Source organism: Hyperolius riggenbachi, chromosome 2, assembly GCF_040937935.1.
Source record: "Hyperolius riggenbachi isolate aHypRig1 chromosome 2, aHypRig1.pri, whole genome shotgun sequence".
Taxonomy (NCBI): domain Eukaryota; kingdom Metazoa; phylum Chordata; class Amphibia; order Anura; family Hyperoliidae; genus Hyperolius; species Hyperolius riggenbachi.
The window spans coordinates 194,568,446-194,579,358 of NC_090647.1; the positions used below are offsets into that span (position 1 = coordinate 194,568,446).

The 10,913-nt window shown below is 43.1% G+C and overlaps 1 protein-coding gene across 1 annotated transcript in view; it reads left to right on the top strand.

Moving 5' to 3' along the window:
- DNAJC3 (DnaJ heat shock protein family (Hsp40) member C3) overlaps window positions 1–10,913 on the top strand; it is a 92,935-nt gene that overhangs the window by 17,107 nt on the left and 64,915 nt on the right. Inside the window, exon 4 of the mRNA XM_068267929.1 lies at window positions 6,131–6,205. Within this exon, the coding sequence (XP_068124030.1) occupies window positions 6,131–6,205 (75 nt within the window). The remainder of the gene's footprint in view (window positions 1–6,130; window positions 6,206–10,913) is intronic.

Genomic DNA, 10,913 nt, shown 5'->3' on the forward strand with positions numbered 1-10,913 from the left:
ACTCGTAGAAATACCATATATGGTAAGTCTAAAGGTGGCCACACACGATACAATAAAATGATCCGATTTTACAGTAATTCGATAAAAACGATCGTATCTCTCGGAGAAATCGAAAGCTTTTTTTTTTTTTTTCATTCAACTGAAAAATCCGATCGGATTTCCAGTTTTTTTTTATTTAAATCAATCCAGAATGCCAGATATTTCTCTTCAATTTCTACTAAAGATTGTATGGTGTGTGTTGGATTGTTAATTTATTAATATACACACCCTAGCAATTTTCTCTGAGTTTCCAATCATTTTTATCATAATTGGAGAAAAATTGAACATCGGTGTGTGTGTGGGACAGTGGTCATACTTTTGAAATGTTACAATCAGTCAGAAAAATGTATTGCAATTCTTAACCACTTCCCGACCGCCGTATTGACAATTGGCGGCCGGGAAGTGGACCCCGCAAGGACCGCCGTATTGACAAATGGCGGCGGTCCTTGTAGGGGCATGGGCGGAGCGATCGCGTCATCCGTGACGCGATCCTCCGCCGCCGCCTGGCTCCGCTCACTCGCCGCAACATCCCGCCGGCCATACGGAAGCGCCGGCGGGATGTTAACCCGACGATCGCCGCATACAAAGTGTATAATACACTTTGTAATGTTTACAAAGTGTATTATACAGGCTGCCTCCTGCCCTGGTGGTCCCAGTGTCCGAGGGACCACCAGGGCAGGCTGCAGCCACCCTAGTCTGCACCAAGCACACTGATTTCCCCCCCCCTCCCCCCTGCCCCAGATCGCCCACAGCACCAATCACCCCCTGTCACTGCCACCCATCAATCACCCCCTGTCACTGCCACCCATCAATCAGCCCCTAACCTGCCCCTTGCGGGCAATCTGATCACCCACCCACACCAATAGATCGCCCGCAGATCCGACGTCCGATCACCTCCCAAGTGCAGTGTTTACATCTGTTCTCTACCCTAAACACCCACTAATTACCCATCAATCACCCCCTGTCACTGCTACCTATCAGATTAGACCCCTATCTGCCCCTAGGGCACTCAATCACCCGCCCACACCCTCAGAATGCCCTCAGACCCCAGCCCTGATCACCTCGCCAGTGCATTGCTTGCATCTATTCCCCCCTCTAATCACACCTTGAGACACCCATCAATCACCTCCTGTCACCCCCTAGCACACCTACCCATCAGATCAGGCCCTAATTTGCCCCGTGTGGGCTTCTGATCACTCGGCCAAACCCTCAGATCCCCCTCAGACCCCCTTCCGATCACCTCCCCAGTGCATTGATTGCATCTATTTTCCCCTCTAACCACCCCCTGAGACACCCATCAATCACCTCCTGTCACCCCCCTAGCACTCCTATCCATCAGATCAGGCCCAATACAACCTGTCATCTAAAAGGTCACCCTGCTTATGACCGGTTCCACAAAATTCGCCCCCTCATAGACCACCTGTCATCAAAATTTGCAGATGCTTATACCCCTGAACAGTCATTTTGAGACATTTGGTTTCCAGACTACTCACGGTTCTGGGCCCGTAAAATGCCAGGGTGGTATAGGAACCCCACATGTGACCCCATTTTAGAAAAAAAGACACCCCAAGGTATTCTGTTAGGTGTATGACGAGTTCATAGAAGATTTTATTTTTTGTCAAAAGTTAGCGGAAATTGATTTTTATTGGTTTTTTTTCACAAAGTGTCATTTTTCACTAACTTGTGACAAAAAATAAAATCTTCTATGAACTCGCCATACACCTAACGGAATACCTTGGGGTGTCTTCTTTCTAAAATGGGGTCACTTGTGGGGTTCCTATACTGCCCTGGCATTTTAGGGGCCCTAAACCGCGAGGAGTAGTCTAGAAAACAAATGCCTCAAAATGACCTGTGAATAGGACGTTGGGCCCCTTAGCGCACCTAGGCTGCAAAAAAGTGCCACACATGTGGTACCGCCGTACTCAGGAGAAGTAGTATAATGTGTTTTGGGGTGTATTTTTACACATACCCATGCTGGGTGGGAGAAATTTCTGTGTAAATGGACAATTGTGTGTAAAAAAAAATCAAACAATTGTCATTTACAGAGATATTTCTCCCACTTAGCATGGGTATGTGTAAAAATACACCCCAAAACACATTATACTACTTCTCCTGAGTACGGCGATACCACATGTGTGGCACTTTTTTACACCCTAAGTACGCTAAGGGGCCCAAAGTCCAATGAGTACCTTTAGGATTTCACAGGTCATTTTGCGACATTTGGTTTCAAGACTACTCCTCACGGTTTAGGGCCCCTAAAATGCCAGGGCAGTATAGGAACCCCACAAATGACCCCATTCTAGAAAGAAGACACCCAAAGGTATTCCGTTAGGAGTATGGTGAGTTCATAGAAGATTTAATTTTTGTCACAAGTTAGCGGAAAATGACACTTTGTGAAAAAAAAACAATTAAAATCAATTTCCGCTAACTTGTGACAAAAAAATAAAAACTTCTATGAACTCACCATACTCCTAACGGAATACCTTGGGGTGTCTTTCTAAAATGGGGTCATTAGTGGGGTTCCTATACTGCCCTGGCATTTTAGGGGCCCTAAACCGTGAGGAGTAGTCTTGAAACAAAAATGACCTGTGAAATCCTGAAGGTACTCATTGGACTTTGGGCCCCTTAGCGCAGTTAGGGTGCAAAAAAGTGCCACACATGTGGTATCGCCGTACTCGGGAGAAGTAGTATAATGTGTTTTGGGGTGTATTTTTACACATACCCATGCTGAGTGGGAGAAATACTTCTGTAAATGACAATCTTTTGATTTTTTTTACACACAATTGTCCATTTACAGAGTTATTTCTCCCACCCAGCATGGGTATGTGTAAAAATACACCCCAAAACACATTGTACTACTTCTCCCGAGTACGGCGATACCACATGTGTGGCACTTTTTTGCACCCTAACTGCGCTAAGGGGCCCAAAGTCCAAGGAGTACCTTTAGGATTTCACAGGTCATTTTGAGAAATTTTGTTTCAAGACTACTCCTCACGGTTTAGGGCCCCTAAAATGCCAGGACAGTATAGGAACCCCACAAATGACTCCATTTTAGAAAGAAGACACCCCAAGGTATTCTGTTAGTAGTACGGTGAGTTCATAGAAGATTTTATTTTTTGTCACAAGTTAGCGGAAATTGATTTTTATTGTTTTTTTTCACAAAGTGTCATTTTCCGCTAACTTGTGACAAAAAATAAAATCTTCTATGAACTCACCGTACTACTAACGGAATACCTTGGGGTGTCTTCTTTCTAAAATGGGGTCATTTGTGGGGTTCCTATACTGTCCTGGCATTTTAGGGGCCCTAAACCGTGAGGAGTAGTCTTGAAACGAAATTTCTCAAACTGACCTGTGAAATCCTAAAGGTACTCCTTGGACTTTGGGCCCCTTAGCGCAGTTAGGGTGCAAAAAAGTGCCACACATGTGGTATCGCTGTACTCAGGAGAAGTAGTATAATGTGTATTGGGGTGTATTTGTACACATACCCATGCTGAGTGGGAGAAAGATCTTTTTTTGTGTGTAAAAATTTTTTTAAAAAATTGTCATTTACAGAGATATTTCTCCCACCCAGCATCGGTATGTGTAAAAATACACCCCAAAACACATTATACTACTTCTCCTGAGTACGGCAATACCACATGTGTGGCACTTTTTTGCAGCCTATCTGCGCTAAGGGGCCCAAAGTCCAATGAGCACCTTTAGGCTTTACAGGGGTGCTTACAAATTAGCACCCCCCAAAATGCGAGGACAGTAAACACACTCCACAAATGACCCCATTTTGGAAAGTAGACACTTCAAGGTATTCAAAGAGGGGCATGGTGAGTCCGTGGCAGATTTCATTTTTTTTGTCGCAAGTTAGAAGAAATGGAAACTTTTTTTTTTTTTGTCACAAAGTGTCATTTTCCGCTTACTTGTGACAAAAATTAATATCTTCTATGAACTCACTATGCCTCTCAGTGAATACTTTGGGATGTCTTCTTTCCAAAATAGGGTCATTTGGGGGGTATTTATACTATCCTGGAATTCTAGCCCCTCATGAAACATGTCAGGTGGTCAGAAAAGTCATAGATGCTTGAAAATGGGAAAATTCACTTTTTGCACCATAGTTTGTAAACGCTATAACTTTTACCCAAACCAATAAATATACACTGAATGTTTTTTTTTTTTTTATCAAAAACATGTTTGTCCACATTTTTCGCGCTGCATGTATACAGAAATTTTACTTTATTTTAAAAATGTCAACACAGAAAGTTAAAAAAATTATTTTTTTTGCCAAAATTCATGTCTTTTTTGATGAATATAATAAAAAGTAAAAGTCGCAGGAGCAATCAAATAGCACCAAAAGAAAGCTTTATTAGTGACAAGAAAAGGAGCCAAAATTCATTTAGGTGGTAGGTTGTGTGAGCGAGCAATAAACCGTGAAAGCTGCAGTGGTCTGAATGGAAAAAAAGTGGCCGGTCCTTAAGAGGGGGGGGGGGGGGGGGGGGGGGTAAAGCCCACAGTCCTCAAGTGGTTAAATTAATCAGATATTTAAAAAATTGTATGGTGTGTGGCCACCTTAACAGGGATTTTTGATAGCCTCAATTGTAATTACTCCCCAACTTGCCCACAGCACACCATATGAGGTTAAAACCCAGCCCCCATTTCAGAATAATGCCATTGCATTTTTACTGGAGGCTAGGTTACCTCTTCCACAGCCTCCAGCTCTGTAGCCTGCCCCAACACTGCAGCCACAGTGTAATCGAGATTGCAATTTAAAGAGGAACTCCAGTGAAAATAATGTAGTAAAAAAAGTGCTTCATTTTTTACCATAATTATGTATAAATGATTTAGTCAGTGTTTGCTCATTGTAAAATCTTTCCTCTCCCAGATTCACATTCTGACATTTATTACATGGTGACATTGTTACTGTGGGCAGGTTATTTAGCTGTTTATAGCTGCTCTGTCTGTTAGACAGCTAATAACAGCTATTTCCTGTCTCTGAACATTGTTACATTGTGGCAGTTTGCCAGCAGTACCGCGGTATTCAGAGCCTCTTGTGGGAGGGGTTTCAGCACAAAATCAGTCACACAGCGCCCCCTGATGGTCTGTTTGTGAAAATCATTGTCTTTCTCATGTAAAATGGGGTATCAGCTACTGATTGGGAAAAAGTTCAATTCTTGGTTGGAGTTTCTCTTTAAGGAGAGAGGAAATCTTGTGCAATTCTGCTGTGGCAACAGTGCTGGGGGTGGGCTACAGAGCTGGAGGATGGGCATGCGGAATGGGTAATCCAACCTCCAGAAAAAGCACCATGGCATTATTCTGAAAAGGGGTGGGGCCTGTGCCTTATATGGCGTGCAGTGGGAAAGTTGGTGAGTAACTACAGTTGAGGCTATCATAATCTATTGCGAGTTAGTGTCTCTGACACGAAGGCTTTGTTCACATATAAAATCAAAATCGCTGACGCCAGCGGTTTTTATATATATATTTTTTTTTACCTGCTTACTGCGATTTATAAAGCGCTTTTCTAGGCGCTTTTGCAGAGCGATTCTGTTTTTTCACTTTCTGACATCAGTCAGGAAGTAAACTTTTTCACCCGGAAATGAATAAATGCAATGTATGTATTCATAAAAGCGCTGGGGAAATTGCTATACAAAGCGTTTTTTCAAGTGCTTTGCAATTTCCCTAGACCTTCCATTGAGAAAAATCGCCCCCAAAAAAGGTACAGGCAATGCTTTGGTGAGCGGGTTATAATCGAACTGCTCAGATGTGAACTCTCTCATAGGAAATCATTGCACAAGCGCTTTTAGAGTGATTTTGCAAATCGCCGGTGCTTAAAAAAAGGCGAAAACGCCCTAGGTGGGAACAAGCCCTAACTGTAACTTACGCTGGAGGTCCACCTTGATGCTGTTTTAAAGGGTTTTGTAAGTTTGGCAATTTTTCACCGGATTGCGAAGTTGGCATAATTTTACAAACAGGATGACCTGTATTGGTGTCTGTGGGGCGACAGTAATGCTCACTTATCACTATACATGGATTTATAAATATTACTGTATTATATTACTCTGAGTAATTCTGGGAAATGTTTGCTAATATTTTCTTTTGTTTGCAGGCAAGATTGCAGAGAGGACAACTTCTTTTGAAACAGGGAAAATTGGACGAGGCAAAAGAGGACTTTGAGAAAGTGGTATGTTACACCTTCTGACTAAACCGGCTGCATTCTGTGTTGATTTTCCTTGTTATTTGGAGCTATTTCCACCATTTCTACAGGCCTAAATTGGCTCTCTAATTATAAGTACATCTCTGCTGAAGTGCTAACACCAGCAAACACTGAATAGGGGCTGCTTCTGACTTCTTTTTATAATCATTGATAATTATCTTGAATTTTAAAATAAGTCAAATCTTTAATACAAGTACATTATTGATCAGAGCCTCATTTTTTTTGTTATTTTTTAGCATACTTACTGTAAATATTAGTGCCCTAGCATGTAAAAAAGTCATGCACCCACTAACTCGCTAACATTTTAGCAGCTACACTATGTTCTGTTATGATTCACAAGAGGTGGCAGATTTACCCCACCTTCCCTTGTGCTGGGTCACTTATGTTCTCTAGTTTTCCTGTAAAATGTACCCGAGCCAAAGTTACAGAAAATCAGATACTTGCCTAAAGTGAGGGAAGCCTCAGGATCCTATTAAGGCTTCCCTCTGTGGTCTGCTGTCCCTATTGCTGAGCGTGGCTCCTCTTCTGCATTCATGGGAGCGCAATAGCCAACTGAGGCTGCATGCGCAGTAGCACGGAGCTCGTGGCTCTGCTACTGTGCATGTGCGGACCGGCTCGAGCTTCTAATGCACGGCCATGAATTCGGAATAAGAGCCCCGCAGCCATGACGAGGATGGGGTCCGCACTCAGCATCAGGGGTACTGCGGACCACTGAATGAAGTTTCAAAAGGATCCTGAGGCTTCTCCCGCTGCAGGGTAATTATTAATTTAGAGCCTGAGCTTCGGCTCGGGTTCACTTTAAGCTGCGGTAGTTTCTGTACCACACCTGACAAAAGCATGAAGCTAATCGTCTCTGATTTTTGTCAGACCTCTGATCTGCATGCTTGTTCAGAGTCTATGGTTAATAATATTAGAAGCAGAGGATCAAGTATTCATATTTATTATTGCTTTCCAGATTGCTGTGTATATATATGTTGTAATATCTCAAAATAGCTGCAAATGAATAAATCTGTTTTCCACCTCTGCTTTCAGCAATGTTCTAGTTTAAATCTGAAGTAATGCAAGTTTTTTTCATTTATTTATTTATTTGGTACTTATCCGTTAGCCGGGCGCATCCGGCAGGTGGCGCTGTTGTAGCGAATTTCTTTCATGCTTAGTTAACGTAGTGCTGTGTGAATGGAAGCGCCGCAGGTGGCGCTAATTGCATTGATACGGCACATAACAATAACGGTGTTAATGGGAACTAATATGTATTTCAAGTGGCCGGAACTGTTACTTAATGCAATTAAAATGAAGGCGGCGGCAATTTAACAGATGAAGCCGCCGCCTTCGTCTGTTTTTCGTCTTCTTCTCCCACTTTGCCCTCCTCTGGCTTCTATACAATGCTGGCAGCCTGCGGGGACATGCGTCTCCCCCCAGAGTCGTTCGTCGCGGAAGGGAATCATGTTTGTTTTCTTGCGACGAACGACTCTGGGTGGAGACGCATGTCCCCCCCCCCCCCCCCCCCCCCCCCCCCCCCCAGCTGCCAGCATTGTATAGAAGCCAGAGGAGGGCAAAGGGGGAGAAGAAGACGAAGAACAGACGAAGGCGGCGGCTTCATCTGTTACATTGCCGCCGCCTTCATTTTAATTGCATTAAGTAACATTTCCGGCCACTTGAAATACATATTAGTTCCCATTAACACCGTTATTGTTATGTGCCGTATCAATGCAATTAGCGCCACCTGCGGCGCTTCCATTCACACAGCACTACGTTAACTAAGCATGAATGAAATTCGCTACAACAGCGCCCCCTGCCGGATGCGCCCGGCTAACGGATAAGTACCATTTATTTTTTTTTATCCCGGTGGGCTAATAGTTGCAGCACAATACTAGATGACTGCTTTATGTAAAAATCTTTCCATTAGGCTATGATAAAGCTCTAAGTGAGTCATCTCACATCTTGGTGGTGCAGAATTTTTAAAGCGTTTACTACCATCATTTGTTGTTTGTGCTGGACAGTGATGTTAATAATCATAGATGCTTGGCCGAGCACAGAAGGCACCTTGAATTCAGCATACAAAACCTACAATAATCATTTTTATGTAATGTAATGATTTGTATTATTATTATGGAGGGGGGGGGGGGGTTTAACTAGCATACGTTAATGGAAATTTTTAACTGGAGTGTGCACAGCAGCCATCATTTCAGTGTGATGTAAAATTTGGTTCATTCAGATCCCAGCAAAAAAATAAATTGCAATTTGACTGCTTCATTTGCATACATAAAGTACTGGTCTGCTAACTCTTATAATTCAAAAAAAAAGCTGAGCAAGTCCTAGTGGCTGCAGCTTAAGCGCTTTGAATCCGCCAGGAGAAAAGTGCTATATAAATGTTATGTCTTGTCTTGTACACACACTAAAATATTCTCTACTGAGACAGCTAGTCATGGTCATCTTTGCAGTGAATCTAGTGTATGTACAGTGGCCCTGATCCTCCTGAATGCATTGTTGAAAGATATGGAGTGCTGGATCATCTCGCATTGACACGGCCTGAAAACATTGTTTTCCATCTTACGTCTCGCACTACATACATTGTGTATCCCCCCTCCTTGCTACAAAGCAACAAATCGTGTCGCTAGCATACAGCAGCAAGAAAAAGTATGTGAACCCTTTGGAATTCTATGGATTCCTGCACAAATTGGTCATAAAATTTGATTTGATCTTCGTCTAAGTCCCAACAATAGACAATCACAGTCTGCTTAAACTAACACCACACTAATAATTAAATGTGTCCATGTTTTTATTGAACACACCAAGGTAAACATTCACAGTGCAGGTGAAAAAGTATGTGAACCCCTCCAAGAGCTAATTGGAGTGAGATGTTAGCCAGCTGGAGTCCAAACAATGAGATGGAGATGTTGGCTACAGCTACCCTGCCCTATAAAACACACACCAGTTTTGGGTTTGCATTTCCCAAGAAGCACTGTATAGGCTAGCTACACAGCTGTCACAGTACTCGGTGGGAGTAATTGTGTCTGTGTACGCACCTATACTCCTGGCCTTAGTTCATTGTTTCTACAAACATTCCATGTTTTGTGGACGTCTGTAGAGGTGGTTGTCACATTGATAAAAAATTTCCCTAGTTATCTCAGCTACTTATTTACAGGTAAAGGGTCAAAAAGACCCTCTTTACCAATCTACCTAGAGAAGGAGGGACAGCAGGTGTGGTGAACAAGGATTTAAGAAGTCTTGGGAGGAGGAGGCTACATTCTTCTTCTTTTTTTTTTTTTTTTCTTTTTCTTTTTTTCTTTGTCTGCAGGAGTGCGTGTGCGAGGGGGGAGGGGGTTCGCGCGCAGCTGGGCAGTGCATGTGCAGAAGAGTGCAGCCGGACAGAATACCGGGATGGATATCTACTGAATGGTGCAAACAGAGAGAGCGACAAGGGAGCGCATGGATCTCATGGGGTTTGAGGAAGCCCCAGGTAAGTATAAATACAGACATGATACTAGAGGCCAAAAATTTTGGAGAAACGGGGGAAGCAGGCATTTACTACCACCTGTCCTTATGCCCACCGCTCCCACCTTTCTCCTGTCTGCACACCCCCCATCCCCAGGAGTTCTCTTCCGATCAGTTGGGTCGGGATTGCTGGGCCGCTGGGCTGCATGCGTCCTACTGCCCATGGCTGGGAGCGCACTGCGCATGCGTATGACATGCGCATGACGTCCTATGCAAGTGCGCTCCCGGCTAGGGGCACGCTGCAGGAGGCGCACAGCCCGGCTGGCACCTGCACAGTAAGTCCCAACCCGGCCGACTGAAAGAGATCCCAAGGTGCTTTTTAGGTGAGCTGCGGGGGGCTGACCGGATAACGGGGGGAGCACTGGGCATAAGGACATGTGGTAGTATATGCCTTCTTCCAAAAATTTTGCATCTAGTATCCTTTAAGAACATCTCAGGTTCCCTTTAAGAAATGAATCAAAAAAGGGTTCACAAACTTTCAAGCTCCTCTGTAAGTCAACCAGCTCGCTACAAAGAATGTTTAAAACTTTTTAAGCTAAGAACTCTTAAAGGGCAATCCATTTTTTTTTTTCAAACGGATATACATTTTAAATAGTATTGCACTTTTGAATGCCTGACCCAGGGACACTTCATGAAGTTCTGCAAAACACATACAGTTTGTATCAGAGCGACAAATTATTTGGATGAGCATCACTTAAAGGAAAATATAAATAGTAAAATAGGAAAGAATAAAATGCTCATTTTCCTTTGAATCATTACAAACATCTATAAATGTAAAGATTACTAAACACTTCAAAACAAGTGGTTATGGGGAAGCACTGAATATCTGTGCATTAATCCACTGCTGGTAATGGCTTCTGTTAAACATCTAGGTCATACTTCCTTTCCTTTCATGCCTTCAGAATATCAGCAGATCAAAAGGGACACCTGCAGAGAAGAAGGTGAATCAGGAGACTGCTGCTGTGAATAAGAATAGGCAGCTTGAGAATGTTTTACTCTTGCCTGTGTCATTAAAATATTCTTCTAGCACTCTTTATAGGCAGAGACACTGGACTGTCATAAAACATGGAATCATGTTAGAATTCAATCATAAGGGGTTTTTTATTTAGGTTTTGTTTTTACACTGACCAACATAGTTTCACATGAAACGAGTGTCATTACTCGTTGCACTGAAACCCCC